At 45.8% G+C, this 24,762-nt stretch overlaps 2 protein-coding genes across 4 annotated transcripts in view; one reads left to right on the top strand and one right to left on the bottom strand.

The window, feature by feature from the left end:
• Polr3H (RNA polymerase III subunit H) overlaps positions 1-24,762 on the top strand; it is a 797,681-nt gene that overhangs the window by 550,074 nt on the left and 222,845 nt on the right. The gene's annotated exons all lie outside the window — the stretch shown is intronic.
• Positions 1-24,762, bottom strand: part of p130CAS (Serine_rich_CAS and FAT-like_CAS_C domain-containing protein p130CAS) — a 488,085-nt gene that overhangs the window by 402,663 nt on the left and 60,660 nt on the right. Inside the window, exon 1 of one of the 2 annotated variants that reach the window (XM_053787254.2) lies at positions 20,274-20,979. The exons of the other annotated variant lie outside the window; for it this stretch is intronic. Within the exon in view, the coding sequence (XP_053643229.2) occupies positions 20,274-20,480 (207 nt within the window). The 5' untranslated portion in view covers positions 20,481-20,979. Of the gene's footprint in view, positions 1-20,273; positions 20,980-24,762 lie in introns of those variants that run through there. 2 annotated transcript variants of the gene reach the window in all.

The following is a 24,762-nucleotide window of genomic DNA, read 5'->3' as shown; positions in this document are numbered from 1 at the left end:
TTCCATGCTATTTCTGCCTGCTCCTCTAGCTTTTCAACCGGTTTCTTGTGTGGTACTGTGTCGAAAGCCTTCTTACATTACAAGAAGATGCAGTATAATCCCTCTCCTGTCTTCTGTTACCTTGTCCCAGAACTCCAGTAGTTGTGACGCAGGATTTCCCCTTCCATGAAGCCGTGCTGGTTGTCTCCTGATAATCTTCTCCATAACCTTACATACAATACATGTCGGCGACATTGGTCTGTAGTTTTATGCTTCTTGTCTGTTTCTTTTCTTAAAAATTGCCCTGTTTCGATAGATTTATTGAAGATTGTTGTTAGAGGCATATACAGTGCATCTGCTCCCCCTCTCAGGACCCAAGAAGAGATATTATCTGGGCCCATCGCCTTCGAAGTATCTAATTCACCTAGCAGTTTTTTTTTTTTCACCTCCTCAGTCGTGTGCAGTGTGTCCAGCACTGTCTGGTACACCCTATCGCCTCGGCTTGCTGGAAGCCTCTGTCTCCAATGTGAATACTTCCCTAAATCTTGAGCTAAGCTCTTCACATATTTCCCGGTCGTTCCTTGTGAGCTCCCCTCCTTCTTTCCTCAGCTGATTACCTGGTCCTTGGCTGATGTTGTCGTCCTCCTGATTTGGCTGTATAGCAACTTCAGTTTAGATTTGGCTGCTGATGCTGTGTCATTCTTGTATTGCCGCTGGGCCTCTCTCCTTATCTGTGCATATGCATTTCTGTGTGTGGAGGGGAATGGGGGGGGGGAAGGGGAAGTAATTATTCACTTGAGTGTTGAGAGCCAGAATATTTGTGGTTGAGCTCTGTCCTCGAGGCTGCTTCACACGACACAGTATCCTGACTCCAAGTTAACTCACCTCCTCCCCTTTCCCCGACACACACAGTCTGGCAAGCGATGTAGTGGAGGCAGGAACCATACATAGTTTTAAGACAGGGTATGATAAAGCCCATGGAGCAGGGAGAGAGAGGACCTAGTAGGGGTCAGGGAAGAGGCGGGGCCAGGAGCTATGTATCGACCCCTGCAACCACAAATAGGTGAGTACACACACATACACAAGGACACTGTACATTTAAACGAAGCATAATGGCGCGTAAACTCTAAGAGATAATAAATTGGGCGTAGTTGTGATGGAGCGAGGGAGTGATGCACCAGCCTGTAGGAGGCAATGAACGCCGACCTCTTGCTGTATCTGTCAGCAGTTCCTACGAAAACCACATCCATTATCAGGCCTTGCTTAGAGAAGATAATAATAATTACTCACTACAATAGTAACATACTACTATACAGAAAGGAGCTTGTTATGCAGAACATTTCGGGCAAATTAGGTCAGTTTTGTCCCAGGATGCGACCCACACCAGTCGACTAACACCCAGGTACCCATTTTACTGATGGGTGAACATAGACAACCGGTGTAAGGAAACACCTCCAATGTTAAAACCCCTTCGCCGGGAATCAAACACGGACCCTCACCGTTTAAAGCGAGAGCGTTTACCACCAAGCCACGGGGCCTAGACTGACAACAAGAGATAAGTAAATTAATGAAGTCACAATATGACTCTCTGTTTAGCGAGTCATTAATCAGTCTAAAGATTGACACTCCTAATAAGTTTTTTTTTATGGATGAGTCTCAAAATCCAGCTGACATCTCCATAATTTATGACACTGTCCTAACCCCACTTCGAAAAGATCATCAGTTGTATTCCCCTGCACTCTGTCCCAGGCTCTGACTCGTGGAGCTCTATATTCATCAAGAATTGCAAGAAACCACTATCCTGCACCTGAATATTCTATGGAGGACGAGCTTGGACACAGGAATTATACCAAAGTCTTGAAAAGCCATTGACAACCCCACTCCACAAATATGGCAGTAAAGCAGTAGCAATATATATATATATATAGAGCGTGCTGACGTCCCACATTATCAACATCTTTGAGAGACTCCTAAAAAGCAAGATTGCTAATTACATGAAATCTCAACAATTGCGCAACCCAGGGTAGCATAGGTTTAAAGCAGGTCCCTCCTGCCTCTCATAATCACTTGATTATTACAACATGGTCTTGGACATAGTGGAATACAAACAAAATAAGGATGTAGTGTACAGAGACTTTGCGAAAGACTTTTGACAAGTGTGATTGTAACAGCAAACAAAATGTGTGCATAAGGAATAACTGGAAAAGTCGGGAGACGGATATTTAAATTTCTAAAGAAGTGAACTCAAAGTGTGATAGTGAACAGAGTAAAATAAGAGACTGCAATAGTGAAAAATTATGTTCTCCAACGCACAGTACTTGGCCCTGTTCTCTTTCTCCTCATATCCGACAAAGACGATGCTTGAATCTAATGAGGGCAGCATCCATTGAGGACACAGCAAACCTTCATGATGATATAAGCAGTCTTCCAGTGGGTTACTGACATGATGTTCATTGAGGACAAGTTTCAGTTTCTTAGTTATGACCAGAAACTTTACAAGAAATGCCAAGCCAGTAATGATATTCCTCAAGTCACTTATTCTCTCTCTAGGTTGTAATACTGATGTACTAACATATTCATTAAAAGCAGTTGAAATTGCAGACATACAGAATGCACAGAGAACCTTCACTGCTTGCATAAATTCAGTCAAGAACCTAAATTACTGGGAATGTTTGAAATCCCTCCCTTGGAACACAGACGAGAAAAATACACTATAGTCTACACCTCAATTTTTTTTTTTAGAGGGATTACCTCCCAAATCTACATACGCAGATCATTCCCTATGAAAGAGGCTCGGCAGACAGTGATTTACCAACATACTTCGTGCTGTGTTCAAGAGAGAACTCGATAAGTTTCTCAGGTAAGTTCCGGATCAGCTGGGCTGTGGTGCATACCTGAAGGATGCTTATGGGAACCAGCACGTCCACGACCCGGACTTAGACCAGGCCTCCCTGTGGATCAAGGCCTGATCAACCAGGATGTTACTAATAGCCGTACACAGTCCAGTGTAGAAACCACAACCCGGCTGGTCAGAAACTAATTTAAGGAACTTGTCAAGAGGCACCTAAGTCTTCTAATAACATGTTCATTTTTCCACTATAATCCACCTTGTCCATAATTACTATCGCATTTGCTTTGTCTGTTTCGTACGGTGAAGTCCAGGATCTTTCCTTAATTCATGGTATAACTTAACAAATCTTTGAGAACAATTGTGTTGCAAAGGTCTGAGAACAGGTCCTTTATGAAGTGGGTCAATATCAGTGGGACGACACCTGCGTCCAAGCTCCTTCTCCAGAGAATACAAAAAGTCCAGGATAGTAGTTTCTTGTAATTTTTTATGAATATTGAGTTCCACAAGTCATGTCCTGAGGAAGAATTCACAGGCATGCTGTCGATGGCTTCTTAAAAAGTCACTGGGGATTGGGCTTCATCAGAAATTTTGGACATGTTGGCGGTCACAAGTCCTCTCTCCGTTCAGGTCAGGCAAAACTGTTGACCTGAAGAATATACAGAGAACCTTCACTGCTCACATAGATCCAGTTAAACACTTTAATTACTGGGAAAATTTGAAGTCCCTCGAACTCTGCTCCTTCGAACGTAGGCAAGACAGGTAAATTATAATCTACATCTGGAAAATTTTAGAAGGATTCATACTAAATCTGCACACACACACACACACACACACACACACACACACACACACACACACACACACACACACACACACACACACACACACACACACACACACACACACAAATCGTTCCCATTAAATAAATAACAAAAGGGCACAATACCGTGACTGGAACAATAGACAAATAACCCGCACACAGGCACACAGGAGAGAGGAGCTTACGACGACGTTTCGGTCCAACTTGAACCATTTACGTTACGGCCTAAGTCGTACCGAAACGTCGTCGCAAGCTTCTCTCTTCCATGTGCGGGTTATTTGTGTATCGTTTCCATTAAAGTGAGAGGCTTGACACATGATACACAATATCACCAATGAAAAGCAGGGGCGCAGTGGTTACTCTAAAGAAAAACTAAGCAAGTGTGAAGGGACCAAAATTTTTCGATGCCCTCCCCTTATACATAAGAGAGATCAACAGACCCCTGGATGTCTTCAAGAAGGAACTGGACAAGTTTTCAAGTCAGTGCCTGATCAGCCGGCTTGTGGTGTTGAACTTCTTACGGTTAGCATCAGCAGGTTGGTTGATGAGGATAAAGCCGTCCACTGTTAGGACAGGTCTAGGACCTGATCGCGGGGGCGTTGACCCTCGAAATGATCTTCAGGTAGATTCTCGTCCTTGCTGCCCACTGTCACACTAAGCCTACTACACTGTCAATGAAATATTGTATAAAGGACCAAGACCTAATATAAATTTATAGGAAAATTAAGTGCATAGCTATTGAATATAAGCAAAGTTTTGTTTATCTGTTATGTTCAAGTCTGAGGCCAGACTTCTCCGTTGACCACCTAGTCAACTAGGCTGTTGGTGCCAGCTGTCCAAAGGCCCACAAAGCCATCCATCACGACTCTGCTGATCAAACACTTGCAGTTGATATAGTTTCGTCTTGAAAATTAACACCTTCGTTCCGGCAATATTTTTGATATCTGCTGATGGAATGTTAAGAGTCTTGGACTACGGATGTTGTCACAGAATTCTCTGTAAATATGGCGCCCCTGCTTTCCACAAGGCATATTTTACATTTTCTTCTTTCGTGGAGATATGTGAAGACCACCAAGTAGTCAGCTGGTCACGTAAAGCCTATCGCCTATAATAAGGGTCAATAAGGCCGCATTTCACTTCCAGTACTTAAAATAGAGTCAAGAAAACACTGGGTATATATACGGTCAGAAATAAACAAGTGTTGGTACTTACAACCTGGGATCAACTGTGTAGTTAATATTGGTGTAATATATGTACTAAAACGATGACCAATTATATATTTATTTTTATTAATAATACAGTTAAATGGAGAGCTAAACACATGCGAATCACTGGTTTCAACAACGAGAGTTTATTTCATACTTTAAGGCCCCTCAAGGAAGGTTCCTTGATGCTGGTGAGGGGCTCTTGATCTAGGGAATTGGATTTGTTTTCCAGTTCCCTGAATTAAACCTGAATACCTTCCACATCCCCCCCTCAGGCGCTGTATAATCTTACGGGTTTAGCGCTTCCCCCTTGATTATAATAATAATTAAAGTGTTCTTGATTGTTGGTGTAGTTGTAAGTGACCTTAACAACCTTGATGCACGCGACAGTCTTCAAACCTAACTAATTAACCAACCGTGTGGGTTACTCGACTCGACCCTCCGTCCGTGTGTGTCACTCAACACGAGGAGTGGTGGTGACTCGACCCTCCGTCCGTGTGTGTCACTCAACACGAGGAGTGGTGGTGACTCGACCCTCCGTCCGTGTGTGTCACTCAACACGAGGAGTGGTGGTGACTCGACCCTCCGTCCGTGTGTGTCACTCAGCACGAGGAGTGGTGGTGACTCGACCCTCCGTCCGTGTGTGTCACTCAACACGAGGAGTGGTGGAGACTCCACCCTCCGTCCGTGTGTGTCACTCAACACGAGGAGTGGTGGAGACTCGACCCTCCGTCCGTGTGTGTCACTCAACACGAGGAGTGGTGGAGACTCGACCCTCCGTCCGTGTGGGTCACTCAACACGAGGAGTGGTGGTGACTCGACCCTCCGTCCGTGTGGGTCACTCAACACGAGGAGTGGTGGTGACTCGACCCTCCATCCGTGTGTGTCACTCAACACGAGGAGTGGTGGTGACTCGACCCTCCGTCCGTGTGTGTCACTCAACACGAGGAGTGGTGGTGACTCGACCCTCCGTCCGTGTGTGTCACTCAACACGAGGAGTGGTGGTGACTCGACCCTCCGTCCGTGTGTGTCACTCAACACGAGGAGTGGTGGAGACTCGACCCTCCGTCCGTGTGTGTCACTCAACACGAGGAGTGGTGGTGACTCGACCCTCCGTCCGTGTGTGTCACTCAACACGAGGAGTGGTGGTGACTCGACCCTCCGTCCGTGTGTGTCACTCAACACGAGGAGTGGTGGTGACTCGACCCTCCGTCCGTGTGGGTCACTCAACACGAGGAGTGGTGGTGACTCGACCCTCCATCCGTGTGTGTCACTCAACACGAGGAGTGGTGGTGACTCGACCCTCCGTCCGTGTGTGTCACTCAACACGAGGAGTGGTGGTGACTCGACCCTCCGTCCGTGTGTGTCACTCAACACGAGGAGTGGTTTGTAGATGAATGGTTCAGAGAACCGACATGTTAATAAATTAGACACATGTGCAACTCTTGGGAATCTTTATTGAGGAAACGTTTCGCCACACAGTGGCTTCATCAGTCCATACGTAGGAGAAACTTGAAGAACAGGAGGAGAATGAGGTAATCAGTCCCTCAACCTTGAGTCGATGTGTTCAGTCCATCAATCTTGAATAGAATACGGCATATCAGCGGAGAAGCAGCTTATAAACCGTATGGCAGGAGAGGTGCAGCAGTCATAGGTCGTGTCACATTTGTTCAATGTGGAAGTAGGTCGTGCCCAAGAATTAGGCAAGCGAAGAATTCCCTCAAGGTTGAGGGACTGATTACCTCATTCTCCTCCTGTTCTTCAAGTTTCTCCTACGTATGGACTGATGAAGCCACTGTGTGGCGAAACGTTTCCTCAATAAAGATTCCCAAGAGTTGCACATGTGTCTAATTTATCACGAGGAGTGGTGGTGACTCGACCCTCCGTCCGTGTGTGTCACTCAACTCGAGGAGTGGTGGTGACTCGACCCTCCGTCCGTGTGTGTCACTCAACACGAGGAGTGGTGGAGACTCGACCCTCCGTCCGTGTGGGTCACTCAACACGAGGAGTGGTGGAGACTCGACCCTCCGTCCGTGTGGGTCACTCAACACGAGGAGTGGTGGAGACTCGACCCTCCGTCCGTGTGGGTCACTCAACACGAGGAGTGGTGGAGACTCGACCCTCCGTCCGTATGGGTCAGGCCTTGAACCACCAGGAGGCTTGATTTAGAACCCAACCACGAGGGCAATGAACCCCGGGAAAAATCTTTCAGGTTTGATCCTGTGTTCGTGGGTCAAGTGGTGGAGGCTTGAACCTCCGTCCATGTGGGTTACTCAGCACAAGGAGTGATGGAGGCTTGAACCTCCGTCCATGTGGGTTACTCAGCACAAGGAGTGGTGGAGGCTTGAACCTCCGTCCATGTGGGTTACTCAGCACAAGGAGTGGTGGAGGCTTGAACCTCCGTCCATGTGGGTTACTCAGTACAAGGAGACGAGACTGCGCCCGCGATCCGGTCTCACACCAGGCCTCCCAGTGGATCATGGCCTGATGAACCAGACTGTTACTGCTGGCTGCAAGCAGTCTAGCCTACGAATCACAGTCTGACTAGTCAGAAACTGATTTGGTGAACTTGTCAAGTTCCCTCCTGAAAACAGTCAGAGGTCTGATGGTAGTTGCCCTTATGCAGAGAGGTGGTTGAGTCGTCGTGGACCTCTGATGCTTGTCTTACCTGGTAGTGTACTCTTCGCTCCCCTGCTTTTTATTGGAGGCACCTTGCATCGTCTGCCAAGTCTTTTGTTTTCATACGGAGTGAATTTGTTGTGCAGGTTTAGGATCATTCCTTCCAGGAATTTCCAGGTGTCAATTATGATCCACCTTTCTTGCTTACGTTCCAATACAGCTGAACGGGCTTCATACGCTCCCAGTAGTTTACATTTTGAGTGAATGCACATAGGCAGTGAAAGTTGTGTGTCTTTAATATATAGCAGCCCGGAGAGACAATTGACTTGAAAGGTATCATCAATGACTCAGCATCTTTCTTCAAAATATTAATTATTCAACCTATCATTTTCTGTGGTAGCAACAACAATGTTCTGGGCGTTAAATGGAAAATCTGACATCATCAAGTCTTGCACGTGGAACTTTCGCTGTGCTGAAGGATTTAAGTTTGTCCTGTACACCTTTTCAGTCAACGTCTTCGTCTTCTATAGTGAAGCAACTGAAACTTGTCCTCATTGATTCTCATATTGATGTTTGAGGCCCACCGGAAGACTTGATTTATATTCTCTTGATGATTTAATATAATTTGGAATCTCAAAGAGATTCTGGTGTCATCAGCAAAAAGATATTAGGGTGCTATGCTTTATATACTTGTCTATGTCAGATACTAGAATGGGTAAAAAAAAGAAATGTGGGTCGAGTACTTTGCCTTGAGGAACACAGCCTTTCCTTGCGGCAGCCTCTAATTTCACTCTATTTACTACTACTCTCTGAGTTTTATTTGTGCTCTATCACACCATCGTCGAACTTCTTGAAGTTCAGCTTTTGCAAAATCACTGTACACTACCTCCGCATATAACGTGTCTTGCAGTGAATCCCAGCCCATGTTGTAATAGTGTAGTAATCATGAAAGGCAGGAGGAACCTGTTCCGCACCTCACGTTGCCTTGAACGGTACAACTGTCGCCATTCCAAATGATTGGTAATTTCTTCTTAGGACTTGTTCATATATTCTGATAACGTGTGAAGTTAGCGTTAGTGGCCTGTAATTTTTCGCAATTCCTTTAATGCCATTTTTGTGAAATAAGGCTATATCTTGACATACAATAACTTGACACAGTACTGTTACTGGTAGACTTGACACACAACAGTACTGTGTAAACTTGACACACAACAGTGCTGTTACTGGTAGACTTGACACACAACAGTACTGTTACTGGTAGACTTGACACACAACAGTGCTGTTACTGGTAAACTTGACACACAACAGTACTGTTACTGGTAGACTTGACACACAACAGTACTGTTACTGGTAGACTTGACACACAACAGTACTGTTACTGGTAGACTTGACACACAACAGTACTGTTACTGGTAGACTTGACACACAACAGTACTGTTACTAGTGAACTTGACACACAACAGTACTGCTACTGGTAAACTTGACATACAACAGTACTGTTACTAGTGAACTTGACACACAACAGTACTGTTACTGGTAAACTTGACACACAGCAGTGCTGTTACTGGTGAACTTGACACACAACAGTACTGTTACTGGTAAACTTGACACACAACAGTACTGTTACTGGTAAACTTGACACACAACAGTACTGCTACTGGTAAACTTGACACACAACAGTAGTTACTGGTGAACTTGACACACAACAGTACTGTTACTGGTAAACTTCACACAACAGTACTGTTACTGGTAGACTTGACACACAACAGTACTGTTACTGGTAGACTTGACACACAACAGTACTGCTACTGGTAAACTTGACACACAACAGTACTGTTACTGGTAAACTTGACACACAACAGTATTGTTACAGGTGAACTTGACACACAACAGTACTGTTACTGGTAAACTTGACACACAACAGTACTGTTTCTGGTAGACTTGACACACAACAGTACTGTTACTGGTAAACTTGACACACAACAGTACTGTTACTGGTAAACTTGACACACAACAGTACTGTTACTGGTAAACTTGACACACAACAGTATTCTTACTAGTAAACGAGAGCAAACTTGGAGACAATCTACATTATCTTCCTCCCATGTGTCACAGCATGATGGTTAGACGCTTAAACACAGCGAGCTCTGTTGCTCTATTAACGTTCAACTGAACACAGCTAGCTCTATTAGTGCTAAACTGAATACAACAAGCTGTGTTAGTGTTAAACTGAACACCGCAAGTTAGTGTTAAACTGAACACAGAGAGTTAGTGTTAAACTGAACACCGGGAGTTAGTGTTAAACTGAACACCGAGAGTTAGTGTTAAACTGAACACCGCAAGTTAGTGTTAAACTGAACACCGAGAGTTAGTGTTAAACTGAACACCGCAAGTTAGTGTTAAACTGAACACAGAGAGTTAGTGTTAAACTGAACACCGGGAGTTAGTGTTAAACTGAACACCGAGAGTTAGTGCTGAGAGAATTCTTCACTCTGATGCTGCTGTCATTATACACTCATAACCAGTGTGCATTTTGTAGTGTGTTGCAGTGCTGTATGTAGTGTTGCAGTGCTGTATGTAGTGTGTTGCAGTGCTGTATGTAGTGTTGCAGTGCTGTATGTAGTGTTGCAGTGCTGTATGTAGTGTGTTGCAGTGCTGTATGTAGTGTGTTGCAGTGCTGTATGTAGTGTTGCAGTGCTGTATGTAGTGCTGCAGTGCTGCATGTAGTGTGCTGCAGTGCTGCATATAGTGTGCTGCAGTGTTGTATGTAGTGTTGCAGTGCTGCATGTAGTGTTGCAGTGCTGTATGTAGTGTTGCAGTGCTGTATGTAGTGTTGCAGTGCTGTATGTAGTGCTGCAGTGCTGCATGTAGTGTGTTGCAGTGCTGCATATAGTGTGCTGCAGTGCTGCATGTAGTGTGTTGCAGTGCTGTATGTAGTGTTGCAGTGCTGTATGTAGTGTGTTGCAGTGCTGTATGTAGTGTTGCAGTGCTGTATGTAGTGTGTTGCAGTGCTGTATGTAGTGTGTTGCAGTGCTGTATGTAGTGTGTTGCAGTGCTGTATGTAGTGTGTTGCAGTGCTGTATGTAGTGTGTTGCAGTGCTGTATGTAGTGTGTTGCAGTGCTGTATGTAGTGTGTTGCAGTGCTGTATGTAGTGTTGCAGTGCTGCAGTGATGTATGTAGTGTTGCAGTGCTGTATGTAGTGTGTTGCAGTGCTGTATGTAGTGTGTTGCAGTGCTGTATGTAGTGTGTTGCAGTGCTGTATGTAGTGTGTTGCAGTGCTGTATGTAGTGTTGCAGTGCTGTATGTAGTGTGTTGCAGTGCTGTATGTAGTGTGTTGCAGTGCTGAATGTAGTGTTGCAGTGCTGTATGTAGTGTGTTGCAGTGCTGTATGTAATGTGTTGCAGTGCTGTATGTAGTGTGTTGCAGTGCTGTATGTAGTGTGTTGCAGTGCTGCATGTAGTGTTGCAGTGCTGTATGTAGTGTTGCAGTGCTGTATGTAGTGTGTTGCAGTGCTGTATGTAGTGTTGCAGTGCTGTATGTAGTGCTGCAGTGCTGCATGTAGTGTGCTGCAGTGCTGCATATAGTGTGCTGCAGTGTTGTATGTAGTGTTGCAGTGCTGCATGTAGTGTTGCAGTGCTGTATGTAGTGTTGCAGTGCTGTATGTAGTGTTGCAGTGCTGTATGTAGTGCTGCAGTGCTGCATGTAGTGTGTTGCAGTGCTGCATATAGTGTGCTGCAGTGTTGTATGTAGTGTTGCAGTGCTGCATGTAGTGTGCTGCAGTGCTGCATATAGTGTGCTGCAGTGTTGTATGTAGTGTTGCAGTGCTGCATGTAGTGTTGCAGTGCTGTATGTAGTGTTGCAGTGCTGTATGTAGTGTTGCAGTGTTGTATGTAGTGTGTTGGTGCTGTATGTAGTGTGCTGCAGTGCTGCATGCAGAGTGCTGCAGTGCTGTATGTAGTGTGCTGCAGTGCTGTATGTAGTGCGTTTCAGTGCTGCATGTAGTGTGATGCAGTGCTGCATGTAGTGTGATGCAGTGCTGCATGTAGTGTGATGCAGTGCTGCATGTAGTGTTGCAGTGCTGTATGTAGTGTGTTGCAGTGTTGTTTGTAGTGTGTTGCAGTGTTGTTTGTAGTGTGTTGCAGTGTTGTTTGTACTGTGCTGCAGTGCTCTATGTAGTGTATTGCAGTGCTGCATGTAGTGTGTTGCAGTGCTGCATGTAGTGTTCTGCACTGATGCATGTAGTGTGTTGCAGTGCTGTATGTAGTGTGTTGCAGTGCTGTATGTAGTGTTGCAGTGCTGTATGTAGTGTGTTGCAGTGATGTATGTAGTGTTGCAGTGATGTATGTAGTGTTGCAGTGCTGTATGTAGTGTTGCAGTGCTGTATGTAGTGTGTTGCAGTGCTGTATGTAGTGTTGCAGTGCTGTATGTAGTGTGTTGCAGTGCTGTATGTAGTGTTGCAGTGCTGTATGTAGTGTTGCAGTGCTGTATGTAGTGTGTTGCAGTGCTGTATGTAGTGTGTTGCAGTGCTGAATGTAGTGTTGCAGTGCTGTATGTAGTGTGTTGCAGTGCTGTATGTAGTGTGTTGCAGTGCTGAATGTAGTGTTGCAGTGCTGCATGTAGTGTTGCAGTGCTGTATGTAGTGTGTTGCAGTGCTGTATGTAGTGTTGCAGTGCTGTATGTAGTGCTGCAGTGCTGCATGTAGTGTGCTGCAGTGCTGCATATAGTGTGCTGCAGTGTTGTATGTAGTGTTGCAGTGCTGCATGTAGTGTGCTGCAGTGTTGTATGTAGTGTTGCAGTGCTGCATGTAGTGTGCTGCAGTGCTGCATATAGTGTGCTGCAGTGTTGTATGTAGTGTTGCAGTGCTGCATGTAGTGTGCTGCAGTGCTGCATATAGTGTGCTGCAGTGTTGTATGTAGTGCTGCAGTGCTGCATGTAGTGTGCTGCAGTGCTGCATATAGTGTGCTGCAGTGTTGTATGTAGTGTTGCAGTGCTGTATGTAGTGTTGCAGTGCTATATGTAGTGCTGCAGTGCTGCATGTAGTGTGCTGCAGTGCTGCATATAGTGTGCTGCAGTGTTGTATGTAGTGTTGCAGTGCTGCATGTAGTGTTGCAGTGCTGTATGTAGTGTTGCAGTGTTGTATGTAGTGTGTTGGTGCTGTATGTAGTGTGTTGCAGTGCTGCATGCAGAGTGCTGCAGTGCTGTATGTAGTGTGCTGCAGTGCTGTATGTAGTGCGTTGCAGTGTTGTATGTAGTGTGGTGCATGTAGTGTGTTGCAGTGCTGCATGTAGTGTGATGCAGTGCTGCATGTAGTGTGATGCAGTGCTGCATGTAGTGTTGCAGTGATGCATGTAGTGTGTTGCAATGCTGCATGAAGTGTGATGCAGTGCTGCATGTAGTGTGATGCAGTGCTGCATGTAGTGTGATGCAGTGCTGCATGTAGTGTTGCAGTGATGCATGTAGTGTGATGCAGTGCTGCATGTAGTGTGATGCAGTGCTGCATGTAGTGTGATGCAGTGCTGCATGTAGTGTTGCAGTGCTGCATGAAGTGTGATGCAGTGCTGCATGTAGTGTTGCAGTGCTGCATGAAGTGTGATGCAGTGCTGCATGTAGTGTGTTGCAATGCTGCATGAAGTGTGATGCAGTGCTGCATGTAGTGTGATGCAGTGCTGCATGTAGTGTGATGCAGTGCTGCATGTAGTGTTGCAGTGATGCATGTAGTGTGATGCAGTGCTGCATGTAGTGTGATGCAGTGCTGCATGTAGTGTGATGCAGTGCTGCATGTAGTGTTGCAGTGCTGCATGAAGTGTGATGCAGTGCTGCATGTAGTGTTGCAGTGCTGCATGAAGTGTGATGCAGTGCTGCATGTAGTGTGATGCAGTGCTGCATGTAGTGTGATGCAGTGCTGCATGTAGTGTTGCAGTGCTGTATGTAGTGTGTTGCAGTGTTGTTTGTAGTGTGTTGCAGTGTTGTTTGTAGTGTGTTGCAGTGTTGTTTGTACTGTGCTGCAGTGCTCTATGTAGTGTATTGCAGTGCTGCATGTAGTGTGTTGCAGTGCTGCATGTAGTGTTCTGCACTGATGCATGTAGTGTGTTGCAGTGCTGTATGTAGTGTGTTGCAGTGCTGTATGTAGTGTTGCAGTGCTGTATGTAGTGTGTTGCAGTGATGTATGTAGTGTTGCAGTGCTGCATGTATTGTTGCAGTGCTGCATGTAGTGTGCTGCAGTGCTGCATGTAGTGTTGCAGTGCTGCATGTAGTGTTGCAGTGCTGCATGTAGTGTTGCAGTGCTGCATGTAGTGTGCTGCAGTGCTGTATGTAGTGTTGCAGTGCTGCATGTAGTGTTGCAGTGCTGCATGTAGTGTGTTGCAGTGCTGCATGTATTGTTGCAGTGCTGCATGTAGTGTTGCAGTGCTGCATGTAGTGTTGCAGTGCTGCATGTAGTGTGCTGCAGTGCTGTATGTAGTGTGCTGCAGTGCTGTATGTAGTGTTGCAGTGCTGTATGTAGTGTTGCAGTGCTGCATGTAGCGTGCTGCAGTGCTGCATATAGTGTGCTGCAGTGCTGCATATAGTGTGCTGCAGTGTTGTATGTAGTGTTGCAGTGCTGCATGTAGTGTGCTGCAGTGCTGCATATAGTGTGCTGCAGTGTTGTATGTAGTGTTGCAGTGCTGCATGTAGCGTGCTGCAGTGCTGCATATAGTGTGCTGCAGTGTTGTATGTAGTGCTGCAGTGCTGCATGTAGTGTGCTGCAGTGCTGCATATAGTGTGCTGCAGTGTTGTATGTAGTGTTGCAGTGCTGTATGTAGTGTTGCAGTGCTGTATGTAGTGCTGCAGTGCTGCATGTAGTGTGCTGCAGTGCTGCATATAGTGTGCTGCAGTGTTGTATGTAGTGTTGCAGTGCTGCATGTAGTGTTGCAGTGCTGTATGTAGTGTTGCAGTGCTGTATGTAGTGTTGCAGTGTTGTATGTAGTGTGTTGGTGCTGTATGTAGAGTGCTGCAGTGCTGCATGCAGAGTGCTGCAGTGCTGTATGTAGTGTGCTGCAGTGCTGTATGTAGTGCGTTTCAGTGCTGCATGTACTGTGCTGCAGTGCTGTATGTAGTGTGTTGCAGTGTTGTATGTAGTGTGGTGCAATGCTGCATGAAGTGTGATGCAGTGCTGCATGTAGTGTGCTGCAGTGCTGTATGTAGTGTGTTGCAGTGCTGCATGTAGTGTGTTGCAATGCTGCATGAAGTGTGATGCAGTGCTGCATGTAGTGTGATGCAGTGCTGCATGTAGTGTGATGCAGTGCTGCATGTAGTGTGATGCAGTGCTGCATGTAGTGTTGCAGTGCTGCATGTAGTGTGATGCAGTGCTGCATGTAGTGTGATGCAGTGCTGCATGTAGTGTGATGCAGTGCTGCATGTAGTGTGATGCAGTGCTGCATGTAGTGTTGCAGTGCTGCATGAAGTGTGATGCAGTGCTGCATGTAGTGTTGCAGTGCTGCATGAAGTGTGATGCAGTGCTGCATGTAGTGTGATGCAGTGCTGCATGTAGTGTGATGCAGTGCTGCATGTAGTGTTGCAGTGCTGTATGTAGTGTGTTGCAGTGTTGTTTGTAGTGTGTTGCAGTGTTGTTTGTAGTGTGTTGCAGTGTTGTTTGTACTGTGCTGCAGTGCTCTATGTAGTGTATTGCAGTGCTGCATGTAGTGTGTTGCAGTGCTGCATGTATTGTTGCAGTGCTGCATGTAGTGTGCTGCAGTGCTGCATGTATTGTGTTGCAGTGCTGCGTGTAGTGTGCTGCAGTGCTGTATGTAGTGTACTGCAGTGCTGTATGTAGTGTGCTGCAGTGCTGCATGTAGTGTGCTGCAGTGCTGCATGTAGTGTGCTGCAGTGCTGTATGTAATGTGCTGCAGTGCTGTATGTAGTGTGCTGCAGTGCTGTATGTAGTGTTGCAGTGCTGCATGTAGCGTGCTGCAGTGCTGCATGTAGCGTGCTGCAGTGCTGCAGTGCTACATGTAGTGTTGCAGTGCTGTATGTAGTGTGCTGCAGTGCTACATGTAGTGTTGCAGTGCTGTATGTAGTGTGCTGCAGTGCTGCATGTAGTGTGCTGCAGTGCTGCATGTAGTGTGCTGCAGTGCTGTATGTAGTGTGCTGCAGTGCTGTATGTAGTGTTGCAGTGCTGTATGTAGTGTTGCAGTGCTGCATGTAGCGTGCTGCAGTGCTGCATGTAGCGTGCTGCATGTAGTGTGTTGCAGTGCTGCCTGTAGTGTGTTGCAGTGCTGCCTGTAGTGTGTTGAAGTGCTGCCTGTAATGTGTTGCAGTGCTGCATGTAGTGTGCTACAGTGCTGCATGTAGTATTGCAGTGCTGCCTGTAATGTGTTACAGTGCTGCATGTAGTGTGCTGCAGTGCTGCCTGTAGTGTGTTGCAGTGCTGCCTGTAATGTGTTGCAGTGCTGCATGTAGTGTGCTGCAGTGCTGCATGTAGTGTGCTGCAGTGCTCTATGTAGTGTGCTGCAGTGCTGCATGTAGTGTGCTGCAGTGCTGCATGTAGTGTGCTGCATTGCTGCACGTAGTGTGCTGCAGTGCTGTATGTAGTGTGCTGCAGTGCTGTATGTGTGCTGCAGTGCTGCATGTAGCGTGCTGCAGTGCTGCATGTAGCGTGCTGCGGTGCTGCATGTAGTGTGCTGAAGTGCTGCATGTAGTGTGTTGCAGTGCTCTATGTAGTGTGCTGCAGTGCTGCATGTAGTGTGTTGCAGTGCTGTATGTAGTGTTCTGCAGTGCTGCATGTAGTGTACTGCAGTGCTGTATGTAGTGTGCTGCAGTGCTGTATGTAGTGTTTCAGTGCTGCATGTAGTATTGCAGTGCTGCCTGTAATGTGTTGCAGTGCTGCATGTAGTGTGCTGCAGTGCTGTAGCGTGCTGAAGTGCTGCCTGTAGTGTGTTGCAGTGCTGCCTGTAGTGTGCTGCAGTGCTGGCTGTAGTGTGCTGCAGTGCTGCTTGTAGTGTGCTGCAGTGCTGCCTGTAGTGTGCTGCAGTGCTGCCTGTAGTGTGCTGCAGTGCTGCCTGTAGTGTGCTGCAGTGCTGCCTGTAGTGTGCTGCAGTGCTGTCTGTAGTGTGCTGCAGTGCTGGCTGTAGTGTGCTACCGTGCTGGCTGTAGTGTGCTGCAGTACTGCCTGTAGTGTGCTGCAGTGCTGCCTGTAGTGTGCTGCAGTGCTGCCTGTAGTGTGCTGCGGTGCTGCCTGTAGTGTGCTGCGGTGCTGCCTGTAGTGTGCTGCGGTGCTGCCTGTAGTGTGCTGCGGTGCTGCCTGTAGTGTGCTGCAGTGCTGCCTGTAGTGTGCTGCAGTGCTGCCTGTAGTGTGCTGCAGTGCTGCCTGTAGTGTGCTGCAGTGCTGCCTGTAGTGTGCTGCAGTGCTGCCTGTAGTGTGCTGCAGTGCTGCCTGTACTGTGCTGCCTGTTGTCTACTCAGCTGAACCATCAGTGTGGTGGGGTGGATGACTACACTTGGTGGGAGGACGATGCAGGAGAGGGGACAGAATGGAGGAGAGGGAAATGAGACGGGGAAGGGGAGAGGAGGGGGGAAGGGGAATGGGTGGAGGGTGGAGAAGGAAATGAGACGGGGAAGGGGCGAGGAGGGCGGGAGGTAAAAAGGGTGGAGTGGGTAATGTACATTTATCAGGAGAGGGCGGCACCACCAATCACCCATGATAACACCCACCACCCCTACCACTGTATAAGCTGGGAATTACACTGAAGAATAACTGAGTCACAGGTAAATACATTACACTGAGGAATGACTCAATGCATTACACTGAGGAATGACTAGTGACAGGAGTTTCCCCGTGACAGGAAGTCCGCCATGCTGAACTGACACAGAATGATGATCAGGTTGATGTTCTGTACCTGCTGTGTTAAACTAGTGTGTGTGTGTGTGTGTGTGTGTGTGTGTGTGTGTGTGTGTACCTGCTATGTTGATGAATGGTTCAGAGAACCGACAAGTTGATAAATTAGACACATGTGCAACACTTGGGTATCTTTAATGAGGAAACATTTCGCTACACAGTGGCTTCATCAGACCATACAACGGACTGATCACATCGACTCAAGGCTGAGGGACTGATTACCTCAAACTCCTCCTGTTCTTCACCATTCTCCGTTGTATGGACTGATGAAGCCACTGTGTGGCGAAACGTTTCCTCATTAAAGATACCCAAGTGTTGCACATGTCTTATTTATCAACCTGCTGTGTCAACACTAGTGTGTGTGTACCTGCTGTATTAACACTAGTGTGTGTGTACCTGCTGTACTAACACTAGTGTGTGTAGTGCTAACAATAGTGTTTGTAGTGTTAACACTAGTGTGTGTACCTACTGTATTAACACTAGTGTGTATGTACCTGCTGTGTTAACACTAGTGTGTATGTACCTGCTGTGTTAACACTAGTGTGTGTACCTGCTGTACTAACACTAGTGTGTGTAGTGCTAACAATAGTGTTTGTAGTGTTAACACTAGTGTGTGTACCTACTGTATTAACACTAGTGTGTGTACCTGCTGTGTTAACACTAGTGTGTGTACCTGCTGTACTAACACTAGTGTGTGTAGTGCTAACAATAGTGTTTGTAGTGTTAACACTAGTGTGTGTACCTACTGTATTAACACTAGTGTGTGTACCTGCTGTGTTAACACTAGTGTGTGTACCTGCTGTGTTAACACTAGTGTGTATGTACCTGCTGTGTTAACACTAGTGTGTATGTACCTGCTGTGTTAACACTAGTGTGTGTACCTGCTGTGCTAACACTAGTGTGTGTAGTGCTAACAATAGTGTGTGTAGTGTTAACACTAATGTGTGTACCTACTGTATTAACACTAGTGTGTGTACCTACTGTATTAACACTAGTGTGTGTACCTGTTGTGTTAACACTAGTGTGTGTAGTGTTAACACTAGTGTGTGTAGTGTTAACACCAGTGTGTGTAGTGTTAACATCAGTGTGTGTAGTGTTAACACCAGTGTGTGTAGTGTTAACACCAGTGTGTGTAGTGTTAACACCAGTGTGTGTAGTGTTAACACCAGTGTGTGTAGTGTTAACACCAGTGTGTGTAGTGTTAACACCAGTGTGTGTAGTGTTAACACCAGTGTGTGTAGTGTTAACACCAGTGTGTGTAGTGTTAACACCAGTGTGTGTAGTGTTAACACCAGTGTGTGTAGTGTTAACACTAGTGTGTGTAGTGTTAACACAGTACACAACACAGTGTAGCACACTAGTGCACCACCTCAGGTCAAGTCATGTTATCCGTGTCACTGGAAGCTATTACTTAAGTGTTCGCTCTACGTCATTTATTATATGCTGCCTCACATCACTCTGCTTGTATCCTAATGTTTCATTCATATATACTCTGACATGCCTGTGACCGGTTTTAAGAGTTTTCTTACATCCGCAACCTGTCCCTGGGGCGGGCTTCGAGAGGTTTCCTCAAAGGTATGGGTCAGGCTTGTCTGATGCTTGCTTGATCAACCAGGCTTTTATTTTCAAGCTGGCGGCCCGCTAACCCACATATTCATCAGTCTGGTTGACCAAGCAATTTGATCAATCAGACTGTGATGAATTTAGTTTCTTGAACACTTCTGCACTTGTTCTAGCAGTGTTTAAAATGTTGAATAGTTTTGGACCACGGATGTTGACACAATGTTCATTGCGTTTATTTTACACTTCCTCCCTTAGCTCTCACTCCAGTATATTGTTGTAACAGTGTGTAGGTTTGGGACCAGGCCCTCAAGTGTTTCTCATATGTGTGTGTGTGTTCATTATCTCTCTGCTGCAGAGAGTACATATTCAAAACTTTTAGGCATTCTCGGTAGTTTAAAAGCTTTATTGATTATGAAGGCTGTGAACGATCTTTATATCAGTTACAGCTGTGATATCTCTTCTGCCCTGAATGGTACAGTCAACACCAAGCAGCAATGCAGTCGAGAGCAAAGGTGATTTGAACAGCATCATCATTGACAATATTTTGTTTTGAAAGTTCTTATCAACCACCCCAACATTTGTCTAGCTTTCACATTTACATTGTGTTGTCTTAATGTCAGACAGGCCAACTGACATTATTGCACCCAGGTCTTTCACATGTTCTTTTCGTTTAATTTGATTGTGATCCTGTGTTTTGTAAACTGTGTCCTCCTTGAGTTCTTCGAAAACCCTTCAATGGTGGCAATGAACACTCCAACCTCCCAATATTGTGATTATTATTATTACTATTATTATTATTATTATTATTACTGTTGTTGGTTAGTCTATTACAATCAGAAGCAGCGATAAATACCCAGGGGCCATATAGCGCCAAGAGAATGGAATCAGGTTAGATCCAAGAAAAAAGAGAGGCTAGGTCTAGTTTCTTGGACGAAGAGCGTCACACCTGAATCGACACACCAATACAGTGGTACAAGAGTGTAGGAAGGAGAGCGTCTGACCAACCTCTCCACTGAGAGTCAAAGCAGTAAATTTTAAAATCCGCAGACGCAATATTTAAGATAACATACAAATATTATACACCAGAGACATCAAACTCATTTGAATTTTGTAACTATCTTAAGAAATATTAGTAAATAAACAATGTGTAGCGTATTACATAATTAAGTATACTTATTTGCAAGTTTTTAAAAAGATGGAAAAAGTGTAATATTCAAACGGCCTCAGGGAGAAATCCGAATATTTTTCCTCGAAGCCTTTTTCATCAGCTCTGAGGTTAAGGGTCCCCACAGTTTGTACTAGTGGTGGACCCCATTTGCATTTGCTACCTATTGTGTAAGAAACATTAATAAACTGTATCTTACCTTCATTTTAATTGGGCGCACATAGTCTGTTTGCAAGACATTATTAAACCTGGGTGTGGGTGCGGAGTAGTGGACCTCCTCTTCCTCCTCCTCCTCCTCCACCTGTGAGTAGCAGTGCTTGGGAGAGCTGTAGTGCTCATCCTCCAGGGGCACCAGGGTAGGCCTCGGGTGGTCATACACACCCTCGTTGTGAGGCAAGGAAGGCATGAGGTACCTTATACCTTTTCGCCTTTGTAAATAATATAAACGTATAGAGGTTAACTCTTGTAGTTTTGTTCTCAAGTCTTCTGTGTATCTAAATGTTTTGGCACTCCGTCCTGAGGATGGATATGAGTGCACAACAACTACCAGTTACCGTCCATAAGTTGGATGTGAGGAGTACAATAAATAAATAGCAGTTACCGCCGCTTCGGCGGAATAAAAATTTAAAATCTAATCTTCAACTTGTCTCAGCTGCTTACACCGACACAACGCACAGAGGGACTGATACACTAGTGTGTCACAGCAGCGTTCAGCGTCACCCTGCACTCAAATCTCTTCATGATACGTGCAGTTTGCGATGCAATTTCTACCGATGATGCGCGTAACGCGTCAGCCTGGGCACAAGTCACTGAGTACAACTGGTCGCAGAGTGAACCAGCGCAGCGAGCAACAGCGACCGCGACACAACCTGCTCTCACTGCGACACTCTTCTAACTAAATTATCTTATCGCCTCGCCAACCTTTCACCAGTTATCAACAGCACTGGATTAACAGTACACGTCAGTCTTGGACTTGACACCGGCATTTTTTCTTACCTGAGAGAGGTGAGTAATTGTGTGATAAGTATTGCACTATAACCGAGCTAGGCGCTCGTGGCTTAGTTGGTAGCGTTCTTGGCTCACACTGGGAGGTATGGGATCGATCCCCCCAGCACGGGTGAAACATTGGGTATGCTTCCTTACACCTGCTGCCCGCGTTCACCTAGCAGTAAGTAGGTACCTGGGTGTAAGCCGACTATTATGGGTCGCATCCTAGGAGACAAAATTAACACAAGTTGCCCAAAATGCTCTACATAACAAGGGAGTATTTCTACACTGTGTGCCAACGATGTCAGCTACGTCTGTAATAGTTGTAGAGTGTACTTGCAGAAATAATTATTTTAAGTAGCAGGAACGTCTCTTCCCCCACTCCCACCACACACTCACCATTATAGTGTTGTACCGTAACTCAGCAGCAGCAGCAGCAAGAAAAACGCTTCCCACCAATATAGAGAACACATCTAACTGAATCCACGTTGTCATGTTGATGTTACTGTTGCTGATGCTGTTGATGCTAATGTTATTACTAGTACTGCTGGTGTTGGTCTTACTGTTGTTGTTGCTGCTTTTCCACTTACTGTTGCCGCTGTGACTCTTATTGTTGCTGATGCTGTTACTATTCCTACCGGTAATGCTGACAGTACAGTGTCTGTTGCTGTTAGTGATTTTTTTGTTTTGTTTTTGTTGATGCTGCTGCAGTTGATTCTTTTCTAATTTTTTCTACTGTTAACGCTGCAGGTAAAAAATGGAAAAAATACCACAGGAGGGTCACCCCACAGAACAAAACACGTAAAACACCAGGGTATTATAATGTCAGCTGATGTATCGTTTAAAGAACACAGTAAAGCAAATATTGCAAAGGCCAGGAAAATGACCTTTGAAAACAAGAGACAATGCCAAATTACTTGTGCTCTTTTGCTCGGAGTAATATTCGGTGTTGACAGCTGTGTTCACAGCTGTGTTCACAGCTGTGTTCACAGCGAGTGAGATAGCACAGCTGGAAAAAAAATACCGAAAGCATTTATTGCCTACTTGCATAAAGCCAATAAAACATTAAACTAATGGGGATGCCTTAAGAGGCACGTAAGTACCCGTCTTCTAATAACGTTCATTTTTCCACTATAGTCTACTTTGTCCATAATTACTATCGCATTTGCTTTGTTTGTTTCGTAAGGTGAAGTCTATTAGAAGACATGGGTACTTACGTGCCCCTTAAAGACCTGAATATCTAGTCTGGATAGAAGACGAAAGAGATGCTTGATAATATACACATGTAAGATAATGGAGTCCTAGTCCCAGATCTGCACACTACCATAACAACGTTGTGAATATACGAGAATGTGCAATATAAAAACAGTGAAAAACAGGGAAGCCACTGGCACAATACAAGAGCCTTGTATCAACATCTGGGGGCCTAGATTTTTCAATCTACTACCAAGGGATATGAGAAATATTGCTGGAACCAGTGTGGAGGTCTTCAAGAGGAACCTGGATCCCTACCTTCGTGGTGTGCCAGATCAACCAGGCTGTGATGGATACTTGGGCCAGCGGGACTCCAACAGCAGCCTGATCGACCAGGCTGCACTAGTACGGAAAACTCCCGAAACAGGCCACAGGTAACTCACAGGTGTCGTTGCTTTTCCTGTTGCTGCTGCAATGTATCTCTTACATTTTATATATACTATATTAATTTACATCAGCCAGCAGTAACAGCCTGGTTAATTAGGCATTAATCCACCGGGAGGCCTGGCATGGGACCGGGCAGCGGGGGCGTTGACCCCTGGAAACATAATTCAAGCATCCTTCAGGGGGCGGTGGTGTTGCTATTCCTAATATTAACTTGTTATTATTCATGTGGAAGCGCTAAATCCGTAGGGGTTATACAACACCTGGGGGACGGGCGGGTTATCAAGTTTAATCCTAGGAAGAGGAGAGTAGCTCAAATTCTTTAGATCAAGAGCCCTTCACCAACATCAAGATGCCCATCAGCCGCCCTCTCCTTGAAGATACTGTTGATGCTGCCTGTTACTGCTGATGCTGTTCCTGTTACTGTTGCTATTACTGCTGTTATTGCTACTGCTGCTGTTCTTGTTACTACTGTTTTTTACTGTTACCGATGCTGCTCCTCTCGTTGCTGTTCTATTGCTTCGGTTACTGCTGCTGCTGATGTTATTTCTCTTGCTACTGTTACCACTGCTGATGCTGTTCCTGTCGTTGATACCCCTGTTATTACTGCTGCTACTCGTGTCGTTCCTGGTGCTGCTGTTACTACTATTACCGCTGCTACTGATGTTGTTCCTGTTGCCGGTGTTTCTACTGCTGCTACAGATGCTGTTCCTGTTGCTGCTGTTACTATTACTGCTGCTACTGACAGTGTTCTTGTTGATACTGTTATTACTGCTGGTACCACTATTACTGTTGCTACTGATGCTGTTGTTACTGATGCTCCTGCTACTAGTGCTGTGCTGTTACTACCGCTATTACTGCTGTTACTACCGCTATTACTGCTGTTACGGATGCAGTTTCTGTTACTACCGCTGTTACTGCTGCACCTTCTGTTGCTGTGGTTACTATTGTTACTGCTACTGTTGTTGCTACTGCTGCTATTACTGTTGTTACTGCTGCTGCTGTTACTACCATTGTTACTACGGCTGCTGATTTACTGTTGCTATTGCTACTCTTGTTGTCGTCCCTGTTGCTGCTGTTTCTGTTGCTGCGTTTGTTGTCGCCAACAATGTTGTTGCTGTTCTTGTCGCTGCTCTTGTTTGTCTTACATAGCGTTGCTGCTGCTTCTGCTGTTGTTGCACTGCTGTTGCTGCTGCTCCTATTGTTGCTCTCATTCCCGTTGCTTCTACTACTTGTGTTGCTCTTATTATTACTGTTGCTGCTCCTCTTCGTGTTGCTAGTGTAGCAGCTGCTTCTGATACTGTTGTTGCTGTAGTCGCTGCTGTTTTTGCTGCTTCTGATGTTAAGGTCATGATACAAGGATCGTCGTCCATGAAGAACTGCTGCCCCTGCAGGGATGGAGCTGCCTATGAGGGAGGGCCACCCCTGAGGGAGTGCCACCCCTGAGGGAGGGCCACCCCTGAGGGAGGGCCACCCCTGAGGGAGGACCACCCCTGAGGGAGGGCCACCCCTGAGGGAGGACCACCCCTGAGGGAGTGCCACTCCTGAGGGAGGCGCTGGTGGTGCTGTCCTCCATCATGATACCAAGAGTGTCAGTGTTTACCACACTCCAGTACTGACGATGATCACACCAGCAGCTGGTAACGACGCTCACAATGTTGAGATTTTTGGCCTTACCTGCCGTGTTTATTATAAATATAAACACTTAGCTGATAAATGACAGCAAATCGTCTACACAGCCGCCCCTGCAGACGAGGTCTAGAAGCTGTCGAAACCATCACAACAGTGGGCTGTCAAGAGATACAATTTGTAAGTATAAATTACCCCTAGGGGGTGTTATGTCAGCATATTTCATTTGATGATGGCTGACGAAATACTTACTTGTTTGGACTCAAAAGTCCACACCTTACTGCCGATTATAGGTTGATTACAAACTCCTTGTGACTCAAGAATTGCGCAATCCCCCGATCTACAAGAAATTCGTAACATACCTTGCTCTTTGTAACGTGAGCTATGGTGTTCTCAACACCTTCGACAGATATCGGTGACTTGATAGAAGCTGA

The sequence above is a fragment of the Cherax quadricarinatus genome, chromosome 48 (genome assembly GCF_038502225.1).
Source record: "Cherax quadricarinatus isolate ZL_2023a chromosome 48, ASM3850222v1, whole genome shotgun sequence".
Classification (NCBI taxonomy): domain Eukaryota; kingdom Metazoa; phylum Arthropoda; class Malacostraca; order Decapoda; family Parastacidae; genus Cherax; species Cherax quadricarinatus.
The sequence above is the reverse complement of the archived record's forward strand: the minus strand, read 5'-3'. Positions and strand labels throughout refer to the sequence as shown.